Source organism: Sus scrofa, chromosome 9 (genome assembly GCF_000003025.6).
Source record: "Sus scrofa isolate TJ Tabasco breed Duroc chromosome 9, Sscrofa11.1, whole genome shotgun sequence".
NCBI lineage: Eukaryota > Metazoa > Chordata > Mammalia > Artiodactyla > Suidae > Sus > Sus scrofa.
In genome coordinates, this window is record NC_010451.4 from 36,737,034 (window position 1) to 36,763,329 (window position 26,296).

A 26,296-nucleotide genomic window follows, 5' to 3' on the forward strand; every position below is an offset into this window, starting at 1 on the left:
TTTGCCTTTTGATACTTGAATTCTGCTCTTTTTAATGTCAACCAGTATCACAGTTGGACTCTGAAATGAGTTAAAAAAAAGCCGACCCAGTCCTTTCTAGATCAGTCTCTTAACAAAAGACAAGGGTTTGATTTTTCCCCCCATAACTAGATATTGATACAGAGTAATCAGTGGCAAAGGGATCTTCATTGGACTATATTAGGAGGCCAGAATGTTAATGTGATCCAGCATCAGCGTCACAGTTATCTCAAAGACAGGGCTGCGTTTCCTGGGAGGAAGGCATTTAGAGGTATTTTGGCAGGAAGGGAAATCAATTGGAAAGGCTCTGAATCTGAGATCCGTTCGTTCATTTGTTCAGTAATTGCTTATTTATATGCTGAGTGTTGTGTTAGATGCCAGTTATCCTGGTTCTGTTGTTCTCTGGACATTTTCCCTGCTTATAATGAACCCCCCTTTTTTCTTTAGTCTATTACAACAGAAGTCTTTTGTCAGATCATATACAGTCTTTTGGAAGAGTCAGTTCCTGATAAGATAAGTCACATGTGTAGAAGTCCAAGAGATATCTTAAACTCAGCATGTTAAAGTAGAACTCTCCCAAAACAAAAAACACAAACCAAAACCATGCTCTTTCCCATCTCAACAAATGGCACAACCTTCACCCAGTTGCCCAGACCAAACCCTAGAGACGTTATTTTCTTTTTACTTTTATTACTATGGAAAATTTCACACATACACAAAAGTACATAGAATAATATAAGGAACCCCCTACATCTTCACCTAGATTTAACAACACTCAACTCGCGGACAATTGTGTTTCATTTCTACTCCCATCCACTTCCAGTATTACTTTGGAGCAAAATGTGGTATCTTATCAATTCATCTAAAACAGTTCAGTGTTCAACAGTCCTATAAGATAATGTCTTTAAAAAAAAAAAAAACCCATATAACCAGAATACTGTCTTCAGTCTTAAAACAATTAGCAGTAACTCCTAAATATCACCAAATATTGGGTTCATTTTAAACTCCCCTTGCTCTCAAATCCCATATCTATTCCATTAGCAGGACCTTAGTGGTTTACTTTTAGTCAAGTCCCTCTTTACCACCTCTGCCGTTCCCACCCTTCTCCAAACTAAGGTCACTTTTCTTCTAGAGTATCCAACTAACTGCTTTCCTCTGTCCTTGGCACCCCAAAACTAGTTCTACTCACAGCACTTAAAATGATCCTTTTAAAGGTCTAAGATAGAATGTCTCTTAACCTTTTCAAAACCCCAAACAAATTCACTTTATCCCTGAATGAAAGGGTTTTGCCTCTGCTGTTGTCTTTCCAACTTTATCTCCCACTTTTTCCATCCTTCTCTCTTACTTTCTCCTTGTCAAGTCATCTCCACCTGACTCACCTGGTCATTTTGCTGTACCTTATACCCAAAGTCTGACTCACCTCAGGGCTTTTCACTTTGCTTCTCCCCTCAGATCTTTGCATGAATCATTCCCTTATTTTTAGGTTTTTCTCCAGTGTCACCCCCTCAGAGAAGCCTTCTCTGACCACTTCTCTATTACTCTTTAAAATGTTTGTTTTATTCTGTTATACTTGTTATCTGGCATCGTTAAATGTTTATTGGTGTATATGTTCCCACATCAGAATGAAGAATTAAGCTTTATGAGGGCATGGTCTTCATCTGCCCTGCTGCCACTCTATTCTCAGTGCCCTGGCACCATGTCTAACACATAATAGACTCTCTGCAATACTTTTTAAATTAATAAAAGACCTCCTTCATGTTAAGACTCAACATAAAACAGTTCAATATATTTGAGTGCATTAAAATTTTAAATGGGGAGTTCCCATTGTGGCACAGCAGAAATGAATCCAGCTGGTAACCACGAGGTTGTGGGTTCCATCCCTGGCCTCGCTCAGTGGGTTAAGGATCCTGCATTGCTGTGGCTGTGGTGTAGGCCGGCAGCTGTAGCTGTGATTTGACCCCTCACTTGGGAACTTGTATATGCCACAGGTGTGGCTCTAGAAAGAAAAAAAAATTTTTTTAACGTATAGAATTAAAGGTACTATAAATACACGTGGCTGAGAAAATGAATTTAATAATACTAATAACAACAAAGGATTCTTATGATATTGATAACGAGGGATTTGTATATAGAATATATAAATAGCTCTTAAAACCAGTAATGAAAAGATAAGCCATTAAGAAAAAGGGTAAAGAATACAAACAGTTCACAAGAAGAAAATGTTTGAATAGTCGATAAGCCTATCCAATTATGCTCAACTTTACTGGGAATCTGCAAAATACAAATGAAAATCACAGTGAGATATTATTACATATCTCTTGGATTGACAAAATGTAGAAATCGGGCAATATTGTGTATTGGGAAGGTTATGGAATCAACTCTGCCATTGGGTATATAAATTGATACAACTACTTTGGATAGTATTTGGCAATATCTGGCTAACCAAGTGTAAGATGCATATTCTGAATGAACCAGTTCTTCAATTCCCAGGTACAAATGTAATGCTAGGGAAATGGAAATATATTCATTAGTAAACTAATTCATTGCAACAGTGTTTCAGGGAAATCTGGGAACATTGTAAATGTTAATCAATATTCAGATTGTATAAATTGGATAATTGTGTATTTCACAGTATGCAGCTGCATAAATATATAATTGTTCAAGTGAATGACGGGGTTAAATATACTAACACAGTTAAATGTTGAGTGAGAAAAAAGCAAATTGCAGAAGTATACATATTATATAAATACCCTTTATTTAAAGCTTTCGACTACTTCTGGATGTATAGCTTTGAAAGAAAGTATGCCCCCAAATACATGAACATGCTAGTAAGCAAATTAGCCGTCATCGTGATGGCAGGGAGGGGCACGGCGGGTCCAAAGAGAATGTCACCTCTTTCTCAGCAAATGTGAGAAAAATCTTATATTTGATAAAGCTGTTTAGTAAGTAAAAGGGTATTTGTTTATAGTATTTTCTATACTGTATATGTATATATGATATTTCATAATTTTTAATCATCCCAGTAAAATTGCTCATGTTATGTTTAGGACCACATTTCCTCCTGGTGAAGCTAGCAAGACCATAAAGCAAGAATACGTAGACTTTCAGTTATTAAAGTATACTAAAATTGAGACTTCATTTGATTTTTTCCAAAATGAAATTCTTTGAATTTGTTTAATATTAAAAGTATAAGGAAAGCAACGTTAATTCCTCTGCTCAATGGAACAAATGAAGTATGGCTCAGTCACAGATGATGAATGTACTTAACAGGACTGACCTCAGCGAATCATGGAGATGGAGAGACGAACAGTCTAGTTTTTTGAGCTCAAGTTTATTTTTGGTTTCTTTCTTCCTATGGACAGAAAAATAGTAATAAAACTTGAAAAAATGCTTCACACTGACTGTAACTGTTGAATGATCCCCACATGCTCCTATAATGCCCTTCCATCATTAAAAGCTATTCAATCTATAATTTCAGGTGGTTCCCCTTTCGCAGAGAAGTGGTGTTCTTGAATGGTGCACAGGAACTGTCCCTATTGGTGAATATCTTGTTAACAATGACACTGGTGCTCATAAAAGATACAGGCCAAAGGATTTCAGTCCTGTTCAATGCCAAAAGAAAATGATGGTGAGTAACACTCAAAAATATATGTTATTGCAGGATTACTTAATATCTTATTAAAGCTGACAGTTACTGAGGGAATTGTTAATGATAGGAAGTATAAGAAAGTAAGCTCACTAGAATGAAAGTGTGTGCGACTGAACAAGGAAGATTTTTTAACTATGTAAATTGTCTACACTTCTCCAATGAAAAATTTAACATTATTCAATTATGCTAACTTACTCCTAATTTGGAGTAAGCCAGTTCTTAACAAAGCATACAAAACAACAACTAAAACAAAACAAAACAAAAAAATAGATGAAGTGGAGAATCTTCTAAGACAGTTGTCACATGATACTGGCCATCTGGTCTGATATTCATTTACCCGATCGGTGATATTTACTGAATGTCTCCTTTCCACTAGGTACTGTGCTGAGATTAAGACTTCACAAATAATATGACTAATCGTCATACCTATTCCATTTTGAAATGAGAAGTTCTGAGAATTTAGCTTGCCCCAGGTCAATGAGCTAATAAAGGGTGCAACAAGGATTTAAACCTTTTCTGTCCAGCTCTAAAATCCATTTATGTTTTCTTTTGTTGTGCTTTCTATTTTTCATTTTGAAAGTTTTATTGATGTATAGTTGATTTATAGTGTTGTGATTGTTTCTGTTGTACAACAAAGTGATTCTGTTATATACACACATACATTCTTTTTCAGATTCTTTTCCCACATGGATTATCCCAGAATATTGGGTAGAATTCCCTGTGCTAGATAGAAGGTCCCATTGGCCAATCATTCCATGTACCAATGTGCATAGGCCAGTCCCAAAAGCCCAGTCCATCCCCCCACCTGTCCACTTTGGTAACTACAAGATTCTTTCCAAAATCTGTGAGAGTCTGTTCTATGCTTTTTAAAATGTCTGATAAAGTACTCTAGGGATTATGATGGCAGGCTGTAAGGGACACAGTGTAGGCACAGAGGAGAAAGTGGTTCGTTTTACCTGAGGTAGGGAGGAGTGGAGAGAGATCCAAGAAAGGCTTCATACAAGAGATGGTATAAAGAGAGTTTTATAAATGAACTGGTCTTTCAAGCAGAAGAAACATATAAGCAAAAGGGAAGGAGGCATGAATACGCAGGTAAAGATAGCATAGTCTTCATTTTTGAGGAGGAGTAGATGAGATTGGAACAATAGTCGTTAGTCAGAAAATAGAGGATTTCTCCATGAAATGCCCAGAAATTAGCACTTTATCCTGTAGGCAGTAGAGAACCTTTGAGAAGGATAATATCAGATTGGCATTTTAGAAAGCTCACTCTGACAACATGTATTTTAGAGGGAGATATTTTTGAGAAAGTTGACTAGAGGCATGAGACAAGGTCCGAACTAAGAGTAACAACAGTAGGAATGGAAAAGATGTAGTTCATGTAAGAAATGTTAAAGAGGCAAAAACTGATGTGATTTGGTTGCTGATGAACCAGAGTTCAGTGGTGCCTTTGTTCTGTTGGGATGATGGAGTAGATGGAAAGGCTATTTCCCATGTTGATGAAAGAAGTGGCTGAGGTTTGCCGACGATGAGATGATGAATTAGTTTGAATTTGGAAGTGATCCGAGTCACAGTGTTGAGTGGAAAGTTGGAGAAGCACATCAGGCTGGAGCTTATGAAGATACCTAGGCCAAAGATACAGATTTGGAAGTCATTAGTCCATAGGTGAGAACTGAGCCCAAGAATTTGCTTCAGGAAGTTACTCTATAGTAAGGAAGTGCTGCAGGAGAGGGCTGAAGGGCAGCTGCTTTGCCAGCCCATCCATGATTGTTCTCTTCCAGTCTTCCTTTTTCTCCTGTTTCCTGTTGCAGCCCTAATGCTTTGATACACCTAAGACTGTCTGGAGCTACCTTTGGCATTATGTTTACTTCCACATAGATTACGGAATCATTCACGTTAGAATTGAATTAAAACAAATAACAGTCACTGCTGGTGTGCCTCCTTCCCCTAAAATTAACATGAAAACCCTGAAGGGATTATAATCCTGACCAGACTGTTAGCTTCTTGTGGATAGACATAATATCTTGTTCATCTTTTTATTGCCTTTAGATCTTTCATACTATTTTCCTATTGAAACTCCCAGTAGACGTTAGCTAAATTAGTTGAACACAATATTGAGAAAATAATTTAATGTTTTATCTATTAAAGGAGGCGCAAAATAAATCTTTTGAAGAGAAATATGAAATCTTCATGAATATTTGCCAAAATTTTCAACCAGTTTTTCGTTACTTCTGCATGGAAAAATTCTTGGATCCAGCTGTTTGGTTTGAGAGACGACTGGCTTATACTCAGAGTGTGGCTACGTCTTCTATTGGTAATCTTACACATTTTAGTAGATTCAGCACTTCTGCATTCTGAGATAGATGTAGGGTGATGATGCTGGTGATGGTGGTTGTTAACCAAACCATCTTTACATTTTTGTTTCTTCTTCATCCTGAGTCTTAGTTTCTAAATATAGCTCTTCTTAGCTTTGGCAGGAGAGAATTCCTTTTTCCCTGGTAGGGAAATAAGACTGGTTATTTTTCTTCTTTGCTTAATAGTGAATATGGCTTATTTTCTCCCCCTTCAATGTACTATTTTCTGAAAAATAATAAAATTTGTGATAATCCCATTTATTTCTTTTAATTATTATTTTTCTTTTGCATACAGCTTCTGCAATATCATCAAATTAACACTCAGTGATCGGTTCTGTTTGATAGAATTTTAGTTTTGGAATAGAAGTAAGGATGTATTTTTAAATATTCAGTGTATATAATATTTGACTTTTTTAATTTCTGGGAGATTGGAATAGTTAAGGCAGTTAACAAAAATCTTAGAGTCTAAGAACTAACAGTAGTATCAGTGATCTTTTCATCTGTCGTTTTTTTAATTAAAGACCTCTCTTTTCATCACTATTCACCAGGAAGTCAGGACCTAAATGTTTTGGAAAACTTTTAGGAAATAGTGAAACTTTTTTTTTTTTTTAACACTGAAAATCACTAATCTGATGCAACTAATTTAATTTATAAGCAAGAAGGTAGGCTCAGTTAATGATAGAGCTGGCCGGGCACCCCAGGCATCTTAACTCATATCCACAGTTTTTTCTGCTTCACCACATGGCATCTTTTTGTTAGGTTAAAAGCATTTAAAAAAGTGTTATCCCGGAGTTTCCATTGTGGCTTAGTGGTTAATGAATCCGACTAGGAACCATGAGGTTTCGGGTTCGATCCCTGGCCTTGCTCAGCGGGTTAAGGATCCGGTGTTGCCGTGAGCTGTGGTATAGTTTGCAGATGCGGCTCAGATCTCATGTTGCTGAGGCTCTGGTGTAGGCCGGCGGCTACAGCTCCAATTAGACCCCTAGCCTGAGAATCTCCATATGCCGCAGGTGCAGCCCTAGAAAAAACAAAACAAAACCAAAAAAAAAAAATGTTCTCCGTCTTAAAAATAGTAATGTAGTTTTTCCTGTATATAAACCTGATAAAATGAATTAGTGAGTAATTTGTGTTATATACAATTCATCAAGCAGAATAAAGTTTCACTGAAAAATGAAGTTTACCCTTTGGCATCACCATTTAAAAGTATATGCAATAAATATTTGAGTGCATATAGTGCAGTGCTTTGTCCCTGGTAAATAATAGGCCTCAATTTTAACCATACTCATTTTTGAAGTAGTAATATTTTAATATATGTGCTTATTAGTAAAGAGAAAACTTTTTTTAGCAAATCATCTAAGATTCATAAAACACAGTATAAATTTAAGTAGCTGACTTAAACTCAAAATGGCCAGTTATGTACTTGATTTTCTTTAAGCAGGCAAAAAAGCCTAAGGTACTTAAAAATTATATGGAGTCAGTGGTATTAGTTGAAATTATGGCTAACTGTGTTGTATAAATGGATAGTATCAGTGATTTCAAGTTGTCTTTTTCTTTTTTTCTAGTTGGTTACATCCTTGGACTTGGTGATAGACATGTACAGAATATCTTGATAAATGAGCAGTCAGCAGAACTTGTACATATAGATTTAGGTAAGTAACAAAAGATGTGTTTCTTTATTCAGTAAATATTTGATCATCAAGAAATGTTATTTAGGAGTTCCCATCATGGCTCAGAGGAAACAAATCGGACTAGTATCCATGAGGATACAGGTTTGATCCTGGCCTCCCTCAGTAGGTTAAGGATCCAGCATTGCTCTAGAGCTGTGGCGTAGGTCGAAGATGCAACCCGGACGCCATGTTGCTGTGGCTGTGGCATAGGCTGGCAACTACAGCTCTAATTTGGCCTCTAGTCTGGGAACCTCCATTTGCCACAAGTGTAGCCCTGAAAAGAAAAAAGAAAAGAAAAATGTTATTTGCCTACCAGGATATTGCAAGTATGAGAGAGAGAGGTATATTTAAACAATTAATAGTGTTTTAAAAAAGCATGAACACCGTGATGCTGGATAATGAGTGAATGGGGTGACTTTTTAAGTCAGGTCTCGAAGAAGGGAATGATAATCTAGATGGAAGATAGAGCAGATATGAAAGGAGGACTCATGAAGATGTAGCATGTTGTAGGAATGTGAGACATTAAATGTGGCTGGAGTCAAGTTTGCGTATAGTTTAGTAGCCTGAGGTATAGATTGGTATAAGACTATCAAAAGCCAGGCTGAGGAGTTTCAAGTTTAATCTGTTAAAACAACAGAAAGTGAAGATGTATTTAATCAGGAAAAGATTATACTTGATGACTGGAAAGATAATTTGGGGAGGAGTATTGGCAGTAGGAAGACAAGTTAGGAGATACAATACTTGAGACAAGAGTTGCTGAAAGAGATGAGTTGGACTAGCATTGTATGGACTGGGGGATTGAATTTGGGGGACATTCCTGTAGTAACTTGAACCAGTGATACTAGATGGGGCAACAATGGGAGAGGGGACTCCAGGATAACTGAAGTTGCTAGTTAAGGAAAACAGCAGGTTTGTAGAGAATAATAAAGAGACGAGTTTTGTTTTATACATTGTTTTGAAGTGTTAGTGGGATTTCCAGTGAGAATAGGTAGTTAAATATATAGAAAAGCAAAGATATTGAACATGGTGAGAGATGTAGAACTTTCAGCAAATAGATTCTAGTTGAAGTCATTGACTAGAGGAGGTTCTGATCTTACTCATCATCCATGGTGAAGAGCACTAAGGATGGAATTGTAGGGAATGCCAGCATTAAAAAGGCTGAGTTGAGGGGGGAAATGAGGAATAACCAACAAGTCTTAAAAACTAGGAGGCTGGGATATCTTGGAAAACAAGGAAGGATACATTTTCATGAAGAAGTGCTGTGCTCAAGGGCAGCTGGTGCAGAAAGGTTAGATAAGGTGATTGCTGAAAATAGGCCTTTGGATTTAACAACTAATGAATCTTAGTAAACTTTGAATGGAATGATAAAAATGAGATTGTGAAAAGGCAAGGATTGAATGGAAGTTAAGAGTGTATAGGCTAGGGAGTTCCCTGGAGGCTAGCAAGTTAAGAATCTGGTGGTGTCACTGCTGTGGCACGGGTTTGATCCCTGACCTGAGAACTTGTGCATGCTGCGAGCATGGTCAAAAAAAAAAAAAAGAATGTATAGGCTAATACTAATACAGATCAACAGAACAGAGTAGAGCGCCTAGAAATAAACGCACACCTCTATGGTCAATTAATCTTCAACAAAGGAAGTAAGAATATAAAATGGAAAAAGTCTCTTCAGCAAGTGGTGCAGGGAAAACTGTACAGCTACATGTTAAGTCAGTGCAACTAGAACACACCCTCACACCATGCACAAAATTCAAAATGGCTTAAAGACTTAAACATAGTACATGACACTCTAAAACTCCTAAAGGAGATCATAAACAAAACATTCTCTGACATAAATTGTACCAATATTTTCTTAGGTTAGTCTCCCAAGACAATAGAAATAAAAGCAAAAATAAACAAATGGGACCTAATCAAACTGACAAGCTTTTTGCACAGCAAAGGAAACCAAAAAAAAAAAAAAAAAGGCAGAAAATAGTTGAAACACTGCAGCTGGCAAGGGCTTAATTTCCAAAGTAGGCAAACAGCTCATACAACAAAAACACAAACAACCCAATCAAAAAAATGAGCAAAAGGCCCAAGTAGACATTTCTCTAGAGAAGAACTACAGATGGCCAGTAGGACAAGAAAAGATGCTCACTTCACTAATTATTAGAGAAATGCAAATCAGGACTATAATGAGGTACAACCTCACACCAGTCAGAATGACCATCATTAGTAAGTCCACAAATAACAAATGCTGGCGAGCATATGAAAAAAAGGGAACCCTCCTACACTGTTAATGGAAATGTAAGTTGGTACAGCCACTGTGGAAAACAGCATGGAAATTCCTCAGAAAACTAAAAATGGAGTTGACATATGACCCATCAATCCTACTCCTGGGCATATATCAAGACCAAACTATAATTCAAAAAGACACATGCACCTCTGTGTTTATAGCAGCAGTATTTGCAGTAGCTAAGACATGGAATGTCCATTGAGAGATAATATAAAATAAATATAATATAAATAATGGAATACTACTCAGCCATAAAAAAGAATGAAATAATGCCATTTTTAGCAACATGGATGGACTTAAAGATTATCATACTAAGTGATAAAGAAAAAGACAAATACCATATGATATCACTTATACATGGAATTTAAAATATGACACAAATGAACCTATCTATGAACAGAAACAGATTCACAGACATGGAAAACAGACTGTGGTTACCAAGGGGAGGAGCTTGGGGGAAGGATGGACTGGGGCATGTTGGAGTTAGCATGTTTAAGCTGCTACGTATAAAATGGATAAACAAGGTCCTATTCTATGGCACAGGGAACTGTATTCAATGTTCTGTGATTAACTATAAGGGAAAAGAGTTGGGTTTTTTTTTTTGTTTTGTTTTGTTTTGTTTTGTTTTGCCTTTTAGGGCCACACCTGCTGCATATGGAGGTTCCCAGGCTAGGGGTCTAATCGGAGCTACAGCTGCTGTCCTACACCAGACACAGCAACGCCAGATCTGAGCCGAGTCTATGACCTACACCACAGCTCATGGCAATGCTGGGTCCTTAACCCACTGAGCGAGGCCAGGGATCAAACCTGCAACCTCATGGTTCCTAGTTGGATTCATTTCCTCTGTGCCATGACAGGAACTCTGGAAAAGAATTTTTTAGACTGTACTCATGGCATGAAGTTCCCAGGCAGGGGTCAAACCTGCATCAACAGTGACCTGAGCCAAAGCAGTTACAGTGCCAGATCCTTAACCTGCTGAGCCACCAGGGAACTCCTGGGGAAGGATTTTTTTTTTTTCTGCCTTTTTTTTTTAGGGCTGCACCCACAGCACATGGAAGTTTCCAGGCTAGGGGTCAAATTGGAGCTACAGCTGCTGGCCTGCACCACAGCCACAGCAACACCAAATCCGAGCTGCATTTGTGACCTACACCACAGCTCACAGCAATGCTGGATCCTTTAACCCACTGAGCAGGGCCAGGGATCAAACCTGCACCTTCATGTACACCAGTCATGTTCATTTCCACTGAACCACAATGGGAACTCCAAAGATAGGATATTTCTTAAAAGAATGTGTGTGTATGTGTATATTCAGTTTCATATATATATATAAAATCTGAATCATTTTGTTGCATGGCAGAAATTAACACAACATTGTAAATCAACTCTACTTGAAAAAAAAGGATATATAGGCTAAGAATGTGGAATTGTTCTAGAAGAAAGTTTAGAAATAAGGGAAGAATGGCAGAGAAATGTACAGAAATGAGAGATACACCCTTTTTCGGTTTTGAGATATTTTTGTTCTTGTTTATTTGTTTTCATAAGTTGGGAGATATTTTTAACAGGAGACAAAGATAGTTGAAGTAGCAAGTGCAGTCATAAAGTATGTGGGGAGTAGAGTTGGCTTTACAGTAGAATCGTGTCAGCTTTTCCTCCAGGAGAAGAAAGGGTGGTTACTAATAGGAAAGTCTTAGTCAGAGGGGGAAGAATTTGAGGGAAATTATATTTGCTATTCTGTTTTCTCTGAGAAATAGCGTGTTTACTTGCTAAGAATTGGATGGGGGCTTCTGGGGTGCTGGTTGAATGGGTTTGTTCACTTTGTAAAATCACAGTTAGCCATACGCTTGGATGAATTTGATGATTTGTACACTTTTCTGTATGTATTGCTTTGGTCATCTTCTGCTGTGTAAGAAACCATCCCAAATTTAGTACCTTAAAACTCCTCTTACTATCTCTCATCATCTGTGGGTTGACTGGCCTCCACTGGAAAGTTCTCACTTAGGGTCCTTCACGCAGTTGTAGTCAGCAGCTGGGGCTGCGTTCACCTTAGGATTCAGCTGGGCCAGTGTCCAAGACGGCTGCTTCACTTACACACCTGATGCTTCAGAGTTCCTCCCTGTATAGCAAAGTAGCCTGAACTTCTTACAGAGCATCTCAGGGCTCCATGGGCGACAAAGTGCAAGTGCAACTGGCACGGTGTCACTTTCGCTGTATTCCGTTAGTCATAGCAGTGTCATAGGATCCCAATTCTCCCCTCTCTTTCTGGGACTCCAGTAACAATATGTTAGACCATCTCTCTGTATCATTTATACTCTTTATCTCCTTGTCCATATTTTTTCAAACTTTTTTATTCCAACTCACCTATGGTGTCAGCAGAAACCATGTGGGGAGCCTAGACTTCCAGTCTCATCCAGCTGTGGCAAGGAGAATCCCCTTCCTTTGGATGTCAGAGGAGGCCAAGCAGGGAACCTGATCTTCTACCAGCACTTAATACTAACAAGGTGGTACTCCCAAGCCAGCAAAAACAGAAATATAAATAAGATCCAGAGTCTCATAATGTTATATAACCCCAAAGGCCCAGATTTCAGTTGAAAATCATTTGTCAGGAAAATCTCAATTTGAATGAAAAACAATAGACATCAACCCTGAGATGACAAGATGGTAGAGTTAGTTACCTGACAAAGATTTTAAAGCAGTCATCATAAAAATACTTAAAGGAACAGTTACAAACATGCTTGAAAGAAGTGAAGGTGTAGGAAGTCTTAGCACAGAAACAGTCTCAGCATAGAAATAGGAACTATGAAAGAGAGCCAGGTAAAACATTTAGAATAGTAAAATAAAGTAATTAAAGTTTAAAAGCTCAGTGTTTAGGCTCAACAAGCAGAATGATGGTACAGAAGAAAGAATCGGTGTGCGTGAAGAAAAACAGTAGAAATTACCCAATCTGAATAACAGGAAAACAAATGAGAAAACTTCCAGCAGCTAGGGCTGGGCAGAGTTCTTAGACTTGACACCAAAAGCACAGTCCAGAAGAACTCTCAAAATTCAGCAGTAAAAGCAAAACACAAATAGTTATTAAATGGACCAAAGGCATGGATATTCATCAAAGATAGCAAATTAAGTGCACAATAAGATGTTTACCTGTACTACAGATTATAGATTTCTTCATTAATAGCCCCAAATTGGAAACAATCCATATAGTCCTTAAATGGGTAAATGCTTAAACAAACCTCCATACTATGGAATACAACTCAACCCTAAAAAGGAGCAAAGTATCGCTATAACACAACAATTTAGATGATTCTCCAGAGAATTAAGTTGAGTGAAACAAGCTAATCCCAAAAGGTTACATACTATTTGACTCCATTTATATAATATACTTAAATTACAAAATTACAAAAATGGAAAACAGATTAGTGACTGCTGGAAGAACATAGCATAAGTAAAGTCAGGCCATGAGGGAAGTAGGTGTGGCTGTAAAAGAGCAGCATGAGGTGATGGAAGTACTGTCTCTTCATTTTATCTATGTCAGCATCCTGTTGTGATATTGTACTATAGTTTTGCAAGATGTCACTGAGAGAAAATGGATACAGGGTATCTCTATATATCTATATACATGTGTTTTTTCCTGTATTTTAAATTCTACTCTTCACTACCTCATTTTTAAAAATCACCCTTTAATATAGCTTTCTCTAATTACATCAATACATAGCTTTTTAAAACTTGTTTCTTTAAATTTGAGGTGGATTTCCTGGAGAATGGTGGAGATGAAGAAGGCAGGCAGAGGAAAAAAAGAATAAACAACTGTGTTCTAGTTCTAAATTGAATATAGGTGACACATTATTGGATGCCTCTGCAAAGTTCACATGGCAGTTGGGAGGAAAGTAAATGAGTTATGGAACTTCCTAACTTCACTGTATTTTTCACTTTAGGAGTTGCTTTTGAACAGGGTAAAATTCTTCCTACTCCTGAAACCGTTCCGTTTAGACTCACCCGGGACATTGTGGATGGCATGGGCATTACCGGTGTTGAAGGGGTCTTCAGAAGGTAAGCCAGATAGGCTGAGGTAGGCAGGTGGTTTTGGTGTTGAAATTATTTAGATTACTGATGTCTATAGATTATAAAATTCATTGCTAGAATTATATCCCAGTGCTTTGCCAGTACTAGGGAAAAAGCAGTAATAATTTCCCTTCCCTCAGTCCACCTGGGACCTCACTCAGTGTAACACGCACACTGTCCTCCTTTACCACCTCTGGAAGCAGCCCATCTTTACCTTTCACGCCTCTGTCCTCACCGAGCTAACTCCTTATTGACTGATCAGAACTCCTGTTGGGTGCTCATTCTTGGGCATATACAGTATCCTAAAGGAGCTTAGGATCTGGTACCAATTCCTGCTAGAACTTGGCAGTTTCCTGTAGTCTTCCTGGCCTAGGTTTACATACTCAACATACTCAATTGTTATTGGTTTTTTTTGTTTTTTTTTTTTCTCTATATACTCAACTCCTAACGGTGCAGATGCTAGTCAAATTAAACTATAATTACCACAGTAGTCAATGACTGAAATGTTTCATAGTAGTATTGTGTTATTCTTATAAATGCTGTGCTTATATCCCCATATATATTTGTATTCATTTCAGAAACATCTACTGAAAACCACTCTGCCAAGTACTATGCTCTTTGAGATTATTAATTTAGAAATTATTAACAGGAGAGTTTCAGTGTACTAAGGCTGAACATATAGGAGATAAAGACATGTTGAAAATATTGATGTACAGGGAGTTCCCATCGTGGTGCAGTGGTTAATGAATCTGACTAGGAACCATGAGGTTGTGGGTTTGGTCCCTGGCCTTGCTCAGTGGGTTAAGGATCCGGCGTTGCCATGAGCTGTGGTGTGGGTCGCAGGTGCAGCTCGGATCCCACGTTGCTGTGGCCCTGGCCTAGGCCGGTGGCTGCAGCTCCGATTGGACCCCTAGCCTGGGAACCTCCATATGCCGCAGGAGCGGCCCTAGAAAAGGCAAAAAAAAAAAAAAAAAAAAATTGATGTACAGTAAATTCATATTTATAATGTGTTTGTTTGTAGATGCTGTGAAAAAACCATGGAGGTTATGAGAAACTCTCAGGAAACCCTGTTAACCATTGTAGAGGTAATGTCTACTATAAGGAAGTCTTCATTTCTCTACCTGATGGACTGTGTATCTTACTAGGAAGGCACCAATTTGAGGGCCAGTGCTTTGTTTTAATGCAGTGGAAGATGCTGAGCGGCAGGAGAGAGAAAGGTGCACACATCTGTAAACAGTGGCTCAGAAATGCCTTCAACCCCCTTCTGGGAACAATATGGCACCATAAGTAACCTCTAGACATTAATAGGTACATCAGCACTTTGACATCTTTGATACCTTTTATGGTATTATTTTCAGAATGGTTTCCTTAGAGTTTTATGAGAAATCAGTAAGTTGTATCTCCCTTTTCCTGGCCCTGGTTCAGAACCATAGAGACAGACAGATGGTGAACGTGGTGTCAGCATTGACATGGAGGGACAGGACTGAGGAGCGAGAGCCAAACTCCCTTGGTGCTGCCGCCACGTCCATGCCTCTCTGCTGTCTTAACTTGGGACAGTCCACAAAGGGGGTTTGGGTCTATAGGGCAGACGTACTCCATCAGGACCCCTGCCTGATGTTGATCAGGGCAGAAATGGAAGCAAGTCCAGCAAATTTCCATGCTTATGACATTAGTGCTGCCCCAGTGAGGGTTGGGTTCTGAGGTATAAAGGGGTCTGTGGGGCAAGAGATCAGGAGAGTGTCCTCCACAGGGAAGCATGGAAGTAGAGCTGAGACCTTATTTTCTTTCAGCTTTTTGTTCTTTTAACTGGCAGTGCTGGACCCAGCTGCACTTTATTATTACTTGTATTGCTTTTAAAAAATACTGATGTTGGAGTTCCCATCATGGCGCAGTGGAAATGAATCTGACTGGGGCTCATGAGGTTGCAGGTTCAATCCCTGGCCTCACTCAGTGGGTTAAGGATCTGGTGTTGCTGTGAGCTGTGGTGTAGGTCGCAGATGAGTCTCGGATCTGGCATGGCTGTGGAGTAGATTGGCAGCTACAGCTCCAATTGTACCTCTAGCCTGGGAACCTTCATATGCCACAGGTGTAGCCCTAAAAAAAAAAAAAAAAACTGATGTTGCCCCAATTTGAACCAAACTTGCAGGGATGGGGCAATAACATGTATTTTTTTAAAAGCTCTCCTACAGTGCAGCCAGGCTTGAAAATCACCGTCTTAATTCACTGGCGTTAGCCATGAAGCCTGTGACCAACAAGGGTGGGACTGTACTCCACGGAGGGTGAGACTAATAGTTCGTAGGGTGATCCTGTGTCTGCTGCCTTTATGAACCAAACTCCTCTTTAGAGATTTCCTTTGGATTGCTGGTGACAATATGAACTTTTGTCACAGAGAGAATTAAAATGGGTCTCAATAGTATATTGGTAAAATTAACTCCAAGGTTGGAAACTCTGTCCCTTTTCTTTTTCCCATGTTATGTTCACACGTTATTACATTTTGCCATTTGTTCCGCAGCAATAATAAATGATAACATGCATCCCTCAATAACAGGGAAATCCAAGTCCGAAATCAGATTATCTTTTTTGCCTTTAAGACAAAAAAATCCAAACTTTTCAAATTAATTTAAGATCCAAAGAAGTTTACTGTAGCTGTACCCTGAGTTAACACTTGGTGGGAGAGCGTAGTTCCTTCAAAGCTTCAGAAGTTTTATTACCTGGATGCCAAATTGCCTATGAGCCTCATTCTTTTTTCTTTCTTTCTTTTTTATGGCCGCATCTGCACCATATGGAAGTCATGGGGGTCAAATCAGAGCTGCTGCTGCTGGCCTGCACCACAAACACAGCAATGCAAGATCTGAGCTGCATCTGTGACCTACACTGCAGCTCGCAGCAACTCCAGATCTTTATAACCCACTGAGGGAATCCAGGGATTGAACCTGTATCCTCATGGATACTAGTTGGGTTCATAACCTAATAAGCCACAACGGGAACTCATGAGCCTCATTCTTTAAAGAGTAGTAGGAGACAGGAGTTCCCTAGTAGCTCAGTGGGTTCAGGATTGGCATTGTCACTGCTGTGCTTGGGTTATGGCATGGGTTCAATCCCTGGCCTGGGAAATTTCTGCATGCTTCAGGTGCAGCCAAAAAAAGATTGAGTGGTAAGAAATAGGAGATAAAGTTAGAGAGGTAATACCAGATTATTTAGGGTTTTCTGCATTAGTGTGAGGACTTTGGATTTTATTGCATAAGACGGAAACTGTTGGGGAGTTTCACATCTGAGAAGTGATTTGCATCTCCATCCACAATAACTATGTCTCTTAGAATTTATAAGCTTTGTGTATTTTGCACTGATCTGCCTAATCTTCCTTCTGTAGATGTGTCTTAAGTTTTCTGAATTAATTTGGTGTCGTTGTCCTAGTCTTCAACAGCTGTTCCAACTGACCTTACGGTGGACTTTGTGTCCATCTTGTCAAGAGCATGCCACGTCTCATCCTCTGGAATGCCACTTCAGTCTCCTCTCTCACTTTTGCTCTGTTAGATTTCATTGAGCCACAGTCACTGTTTCTGATCTAATAGCAATTAAAACTTGTCCTCACTTCCTCACCTCTTTAAGACATTGACTTGGGTGCATTTCCCTTTCCTTCTTAGTACCTTGGTCTCTACTGGCCTTCGAGACTTCATTTTCTTCTTCATCACAGACCATCCCATCCTCCGAGGTGTTATCCATTCTCCTAAGGAAATCTCTCCCTTTAACTCAGTGCTTCTGAGCTAAGGACAGTTTTGTCCTCAAGAGGACAGGTGGCAATGTCTGGAGACATTTTTGGTTGTCATACTTGGGGTTAGGGTGGATGGGAGGGTGCTGTTGACATCTGGGGGGCAGAGGCAGGAGATGCTGCTAAACATCCTCTGCAGACACAAGTCCTCTCCGTCACACCAAGATGGAGAAGCCCTGCTCTAATATAATCAGTCTGCTTTCCTTTAGGCGCTTCAGTGCTGATAAGCTAATGTATATTTTTTGAATTCTCCAGTTCCTCCTTGATTCCAGAATTTGCAAATATGATTCCTAACGTAAGCCCTTGAGTAATAATTTAACTGTGTTGTTTCTCTATTTCCACCCAAGAAAGAGCCTTAGAAATATGATTGAGATAGGAGTTCCCTGGTGACATAGTGGGTTAAGGATCTGGCATTGGCACTGCTCTGGCTCGGGTTGAAACTGTGGAATGGGTTCCATCCCTGGCCTGGCAACTTCCACATGCCACTAGTGTGGCTAGAAAATAATAACAATAATAATAATCAACAGGCTAAGAACCCAGCTAGCATCCATGAAGATGAGGGTTCAAGCCCTGGCCTTGCCCAGTGGGTTAAGGGTCCGGCGTTGCCACGAGCCATGGTGTAGGTTGCAGATGAGGCTTGGATCCCATGTTGCTGGGCTGTGGCGTAGGCTGGCAAATGCAAGTCTGATCGACCCCTAGCCTGAGAACTTCCATATGCTGCAGATGGGGCTGTAAAAAGAAAGAAGAGGGATCAGAATGTCAGGGTTATTCCTGATAAAACTGTTGGAGACCATGGCTTGGGAGTAAGGTCCAAATGGACTCTCCACTGCTGTCCAGCTCCTACAACCAAATCTGTCCCTTGGTACAGCCCACAGGAGGGAGAAGTGGGGCCTGAGAAGCATGTGTTCTTTCCCAGGACCACACTGATCTAGAAAGAGGGCAAAGGAAAGAGTTACTAGTGCTTATCACCTTTTAATTGATGAGTTTCACCCAGTCAGGAACCATGGGTCAAGGGATGTCACAGCCCCCAGTGTGGAGGAAGAAAGAATTCAGAGGGAAGCAGCCCAGAGCATCATACTAATGTAATTTCCTCCACAAGGAAACATGAAGTACATGCGATAACGTTTGCCCCTCCCTCCCAGTCAGTTACCATGACCGGCCTCTGTTATTTTTATAATACTGGTTCTACCATTTCTAAATATATCATCAAATGCTCAGTGTCCTTCTAGTAAGTATGTTTTTTCTATCTAGGTCCTCCTGTATGATCCTCTCTTTGACTGGACCATGAATCCTTTGAAAGCTTTGTATTTACAGCAGAGACCAGAGGATGAAAGTGAGCTCCATTCCACTCCCAGAGCGGACGACCAGGAATGCAAACGGAACCTCAGGTGTGCAGTATTCTGGGAAGGACCTAGTGTCAGTACTTCAGCTCCTATTCCCAAGGCCCTTTAAACTGTTCCACATCCTTAAAACCTTTCTGTTTTTGTCATTAGTGATACGGACCAGAGTTTCAACAAAGTAGCTGAACGTGTCTTGATGAGACTGCAAGAGAAACTAAAAGGAGTGGAGGAAGGAACAGTGCTCAGTGTTGGTGGACAGGTGAATTTCCTGATACAGCAGGCCATGGACCCCAAAAATCTCAGCAAACTTTTCTCGGGATGGAAAGCTTGGGTGTGATATTCAGCATGTGATTGCCATGAAATCAACCTTTAGAAATTATATTTTGGCTTTCATTTTTAACCCAATGACGTACTTTGAACAGGTGTTAATACTCAAGTGAATCAGTTTTTTGTTTTTTTTAATGTTTAATACTTGCTTCAGGTACCTAAAGATGCTCTGGTAGTCTCAAGGAACAGTTCTCTCACTTTAGATATACAGTCATGCTCTACTTGTAGGCTAAATGTTTGGCCTCAAGTACATGCTTGTACTGTTTAGAGTAGCATCACTAACTTAGGCTTTAACTGAAAATGGAAGCAGCAGGTGCAGGAGCAACACCAAGAGATTTTTTCCTTAGTGTGAGTTAGAACAAATAAATATACTGCTGGTTTTTGAGGGAGCTTTTAATTAAATTGTTTCCCAGACATTATATATGAATGATGAATTATTTGATACTAATATATAAAAGGAAGAAAAGAACTTTGAAATTGTAGTCCTCTATATACCATGGTAAATGTGTTTGGATGTTCAGTACTGAAATTACTCGTTGTGACTGCATAATGAAGGTGTTACACATTTCACAGATACAATTAGTATGGTTACTGTTTTTTAGGAATGTATATTGGACCCTCACTTTCTATTTTCTCTACCATTTAAGCCTTCTGTGTTTCCAGTACTTAATCTTTTTGTGATGCCTTTACATCCGTCTTCTAGTTTATGAATTCTCTTGTCTCTGTATAATCTCCTTTTTAAACTGTTTATTGGGTTTCTCCTTTCAAAAGTTGTTTTTCATTTCTAGATACGTATCATTCTTCAGATCTGCCTATTTGTTTCATTATGCCTAGCTGTTTTTTGTAATTGCTTAACTTTTCAATTCCTTTTGTCACTCATCTTTTTTTTTTTTTTTTTTTTAGTCTTTTGCTTATTTTATTACTTAGTATAATGTTTTTGAGGTTGATCCAGGTTGTAATTTGTGTGATTTTTTAAAACTGCCAAATAGTAATCCGTTGTATATAACTATACCACATTTTATATATCCATTCTTCATTTGGCTCTTCAGTTTTTGGCTTCATGAATAATGTTTTTATGAACATTTGTGGCAAGTCTTTGTGTGGATGTTTCTATTTTTGTTGGATTGATTCTTAGAGTTATTCCCGAGTTACAACTTTTTTTTCTTTAGCAGGCTTAATCATTTTGAACATCCTACTTAAACATCCCTCTTTTATAGTCTAATAGTCCTGTTAATTTCTTGTGTTTGGTGGCCTATTTATCCGTATATTTTGTGATTTTTAAAAGTGAGCTTATTTTCAGCAGGGCTTTCTCTGTGGGAATCTTGAGTGACCTGGGTTAAGAATAATTCCTTCCAGAAAAGTTTTGTGTCTGGCTATGTCATATTTCCAGGGCTGTCACTGATAGAGGGCCCCTGTTATTTTAACTTTTTGGTTTCAGGGCTTTCTAATCTGAGGAGTAATGTAAATTTACTGAGAGAAGATCCCAGGCCAAGACAGACACTCCTCCTTACCTCCCTATTTCAGTGGGCAGGATATTTTATTAACTCCTTTTCATCGAGATGTAAGCCTCCATGTGTCCACCTTTATGGTGGGCATGGGTGAGATGAGTTTAATTCCTACCCTAAGTTGCCTTAGGGATGTTATAGCTGAAACCCATAGGTTAGCAAGTTCTGGCAGGACAGCTGGAATTATCAGCTCACACACTGATATCTGGTTTTTAGTTTCATTCAGAAACTTAAAATTTTTTGGCTATTGGAGTTCCCATCGTGGTGCAGTGGAAACGAATCCAACTAGGAACCGTGAGGTTGTGGTTTCAATCCCTGGCCTCGCTCAGTGGGTTAAGGATGCTGAGTTGCCATGAGCTGTGGTGTAGGCCACAGATGCAGCTAAGATCCCGTGGTGCTGTGGCTGTGGTGTAGGCCAGCGGCAACAGCTCCAATTAGACCCCTCGCCTGGGAACCTCCATATGCCTCAAGTGCAGCCCTAGAAAAAGACAAAAAAAAAAAAGAAAGCCTTGAAATCTTTATGCTGGAAATAAATTATCAACTATATGATGCAATAAATAAGTGAATTTATAGCTAGTTCTTGCTAGTTGATGTATCCAGAGAGCTCTGAATGTCATTAATCTACTCTTCAGCGTTGAATATATGCTGTGAGACTCCTGTCCTGCACAAATATTCATATTAATGGCTTTGAAAAATTTAACAAACTTACTAACCTAGGAGGAATAGCTAATTCACATGTGTTAGAAGTAAGATTCTAAAGATTATGACAAGCTAGAATGCTGTCTGGAAAATGAGTAAGATAAAAATTTACTGGGAGCAAATGAGGACTGGTTAGGTTTTTAAAATATTTATCATAGACTGTTTGTTGTGTGCTTAGTACTTGATGTACATTATATGCAGCATCTTTTGCAAGATTAGTGATGTTACACAATTTATAGCTGGGGAAAGTAAAATCTGGGGAGTTAAAGTAACTTGTCCAAGGCCAGAATGTAGTAAATTGAAGGTACAAGTTTAATATGGACAGTCTCTAACTTGAAAACCTTTCCTTTGTAAAGAATCTAGGTTTCACCAGTCAGTTGCTCATAAGGTCAGTGGAAACCAGGGAGAGAAGCTACTAGAAAAGTAAATTGTAGACTGTTGAACAGTTGTGCAGTTGCGTTCAGATTATGGGAGATAATATCCCTTCCACTCTTCTCTGTGCTAATCATAACCACCCCACAGTATCTCCCTAATCAGTAGGTAACTAATCCCTGGCCATTATAGTATATACCTAAAATATATGCACTTAGAACCACTAAAAATTTAAATGTGCTCTAAAGCAAATAAAAACAAGAGGAAAAGCTTTGGACTTCTTAAAGATAAAAGTAAGCTCATCTTTAAATAGGTAGAAGGCTGGTATAATGGCTTAAAATATAGAAATATGTGCCATTTCAAGTATTTTAAATGCACCTTAATGAATTCTACATTTCATGTATAATTATTTTAGTACTATTGAATGTATTTCTCTTATTACACTGTTACCAGAATCCTGTTACACTGTTACCTAAATAAATCCTTAAGAAAATGTATGCTAAGACTCATTCATTTTATTCAGTATTTGAGTGTTCTGTGTGTGCAGCACAGTGCTGGTTCCTTAGGAGACAAGAGTGAGTGAGGAGGGCACAGCCGCCCTATGGAACTCATAGCCTGGGCTGGACCTACAGCAGCTTACAGTGCAGCATAAACTGGGATGCCTGATGCACAGACCAGACCAGTATGCTGCATCTCATTCTAAATAGTCTGGTAGTTTTTCTTAATTTTGATTACACCATGAAAAAAAACCAAATGAATGTTCTTTTGGGGGCCTAGAGAGTGACCTAGTTGTGATCTAGTGGTCTAGATTTCTAGAGTCCAAAAGACTATGACAAGAATATGACAAATACCAAGATCCTGCATTCCACATACTTATCACTTTTTAAAAATTAATATAAATTTAGTCTAATTCACAGAGTATCCAGTTCACACTGCACTATAAGCTGCTGTCTAGCCCAGGATACAAGGTACATGCCTTGCTTCCTTTGTCTAGCTACTGAAAAAATGAATTTTGCATAAGTACAGTATAAAGTTTTCCCAGAGATTAGTCAGAATTTGGTATGGTGAAAATGTAATCTAGTTCACTGAAAAATCCCCTTACCTTGCCCATAAAGTACAGCATGCATGTTTTTTCTAATGTACAGCAGTATATATAAATGTATGACACTGATAGACAGTGACAGGTAGTGTTGAAGGTTAAGATCAGTACATATTTCCAGGCCAGAAGAGAAATGGTCATGATTTGTTGTAGCTTTTGCCATGCTTTAAGTGTGTGTTCACAGCTGGTCTATTATTAATGTATGATTCGCTATTTCTTAAATTGGTGGTAAAATGTATGATTTGCTATTTTTTTTAATTTTACATAATGTAAATTTACCATCTTAACTTTTTTTTTTGTCATTTTAGGGTTGCACCCATGGCTTATGGAGTTTTCCAGGCTAGGGGTATAATCAGAGCTGTAGCTGCTGGCCTACACCACAGCCATAGAACACCAGATCCGAGCTGCATCTGCAACCTACACCACAACTCACGGCAACGCCAGATCCTTAACCCATTGAGCAAGGCTAGGGATCAAACCCACATCCTCATGGATGCTAGTCAGATTCCTTTCTGCTGAGCCATCTTAATCTTTTTTAAATATACATTTGAATAGTGATATAAATACACTCATATTGTCGTGCAGCCAATCTCCAGCACTGTTCACCTTGCAAGACTGAAATTATGTACCCATCCCCACAACTCCCCATTCTCCTTCCACCCAGGCCTTGACAACCACCATCCTACTTTCTGTCTCTGAAATTGATTGCTTTAGCCACTTCCTGTACAAGTGGAATCATATAGTATTTGTCTTTCCATGACTGGCTTATTTCAACAGCATAATGTCTTTATGGTTCATCCATGCTGTAGCATGCGTCAGAATTTCCTTCCTTTTAAAAGACTGAATAATATTCCATGGTATGTAGAGACCACATTTCTGTTTATGGAAGTATCTGTTTAGAATCACTTGGGTTGCCTTCCCCTTTTGGCCATTATGAATAATGCTGCTATTGAACATGGGTGTACAAATCTCTCTTCAGGATGCTGTTTTTAATTCTTTTGAGTATGTCCCCAGAAGCAGAATTACTGGATCATATGTTAATTCTATTTTGAATTTTGTTTTTTCTTTTTAGGGCCACACCTACGACTTAAGGAAGTTCCCAAGCTAGAGGTCGAATTGGGGCTGCAGCTGCTGGCCTATTCCATAGCCACAAAAACTTGAGATGCAAGCCATGTCTGCAACCTACACCACAGCTCAAGGCAATGCTGGATCCTTAACCCACTGAGTGAGGCCAGGGATCAAACCTGCATCCTCATGGATACTAGTCAGACTCAGCATCACTGGGCCACAATGGGAACTCCTTTGTTTTTAAATTGATTCATTTTCATTACTGGTAATTGATCTGCTAATATTTTCCACTGTTTCCTGATTCAGTCTTGGGAGATTGTAGTTTCTAGGAATTTGTCCATTTCCTCAGGTTGTCCATATTATTGGCATATAATTAGTCATAGTAATTTCTTATGAACCTTTGTGTTTCTATGGTGTCAGCTGCAACTTCTCTTTCATTTCTGATTTTATTTATTTGGGCCTTTTCTTTCTGACTAAAGAGTTATCAGTCTTTTCAAAGAATCTCCTCTTAGTTTCATTAATTTTTTTGGTATTTTTTTAGTCTCTATTTCATTTATTTCTTCTTTGATCTTTATGATTTCTTTCATTCTACTAACTTTGAGTTTTGTTTGTTCTTCTTTTTCTGATTCTTTTAGATATAAGGCTAGATGTTTTTTTTGAGATAATCCTTATTTCCTGAGGTAGGATTGTATTGCTGTAAACATCCCTCTTATATCTGCTTTTGCTGCATCCTATAGGTTTAGGATCATTGTGTTTCCACTTTCATTCATCTCTAGGTATTTTTTTAGATTTCTCTTTTATTTATTTAATGACTCATTGGTTGTTAGGTAGCATATTGTTTGGTCTCAATGTGTTTGTATTTTTTGCAGTTTTTTTCCTCATAGTTGAAATATAATGTTATATACCATGTGGTCAGAAAAGATGTTTGATATTTCAGTCTTCTTAAATTTATTGAGATTGTTTTATAGCCTAGCATGTGATCTATCCTGGAGGGTGTTCCACATGCACTTGAAAAGAATACGTATTCAGCTAATTTTGGATGGAATATACTGTGTATATCTATTAAATCCATCCTATCTAATATGTCATTTAAAGCCAGTCTTTCCCCATTGATTATCTGTTGGATGATCCATCCATTGATGTGAATAGGGTGTTCAGATACCCTACTATTATTATATTATTCTCAATCTCTCCATTTATGTCTGTTTACCTTATGTATTTAAGTATTCCTAAGATGGGTTCATCTATATTTACAATGACTTAATCTTTTTTTTTTTTTTTGGCTGTGCATGCAACATGTGGAAGTTCTTGGGACAGGGACTGAACCTGCACCACAGCAGTGACAATACCAGATCTTTAATCCATTGTACCACAAGGAAACTCCATTTTCTCTTCTTTGTGAATATTTTAATATGTAATATCCTTCTGTCTCTTGTTACAGTACTTGTTTTAAAATCTATTTTGTTTGATATAAGTATTGCTATCCCAGCTTTCTTTTAATTTCCATTTGCATGGAATACGTTTTTTCATCTTATCACTTTCAGTCTATGTGTGTCTTTAGACCTGAACTGAGCCACTTGTAGGTAGCATATATCTGAGTCTTGTTTTCACTCAGCCACTCTGTCCTTTGATTGGAGCATTTTGAGCATTTACATTTAATTAGACATACAGCAGAGGAAAGATGGTCTCTTAAATAAGTGATGCTGGGAAATCTGTACAGGTACATGTGAAAGGATGAAATTAAAACAATCTCTAACACCATACACAAAAATAACCTTGAAATGGATTAAGGATCTACGCACAAGGCCAGATACTATAAAATTCCTAGAGGAAAACCTAAGCAGAATGCTCTTAGACCTAAATCACAGCAAAATCCTTTTTGACCCACATCCTACAAGTAATGAAACCAAAAACAAAATTAAACAAATGGGATCTAATTAAATTTAAAAACTTTTGCACAGCACAGGTAACCATAAACAAAACAAAAAGACAACCCACAGAATGGGATAAAATCATTGCAAATGCAGCAACCATCACAGGATTAATCTCCAAAATATACAAACATCTCATGCAGCTTTATGTCAAAAAACAAAACACATCAAGT

The 26,296-nt window shown here is 38.5% G+C and overlaps 1 protein-coding gene across 15 annotated transcripts in view; it reads left to right on the top strand.

The window, feature by feature from the left end:
* ATM (ATM serine/threonine kinase) overlaps positions 1–22,522 on the top strand; it is a 138,900-nt gene extending 116,378 nt beyond the window's left edge. For 13 of the 15 annotated variants that reach the window (XM_021101936.1, XM_021101931.1, XM_021101933.1 and 10 more), the window contains 7 exons: positions 3,497–3,646; positions 5,813–5,978; positions 7,581–7,667; positions 13,887–14,001; positions 15,035–15,098; positions 19,034–19,170; positions 19,276–21,530. In XM_021101936.1, coding sequence (XP_020957595.1) covers positions 3,497–3,646; positions 5,813–5,978; positions 7,581–7,667; positions 13,887–14,001; positions 15,035–15,098; positions 19,034–19,170; positions 19,276–19,459 — 903 coding nt within the window. In that variant the 3' untranslated portion in view covers positions 19,460–21,530. 15 annotated transcript variants of the gene reach the window in all.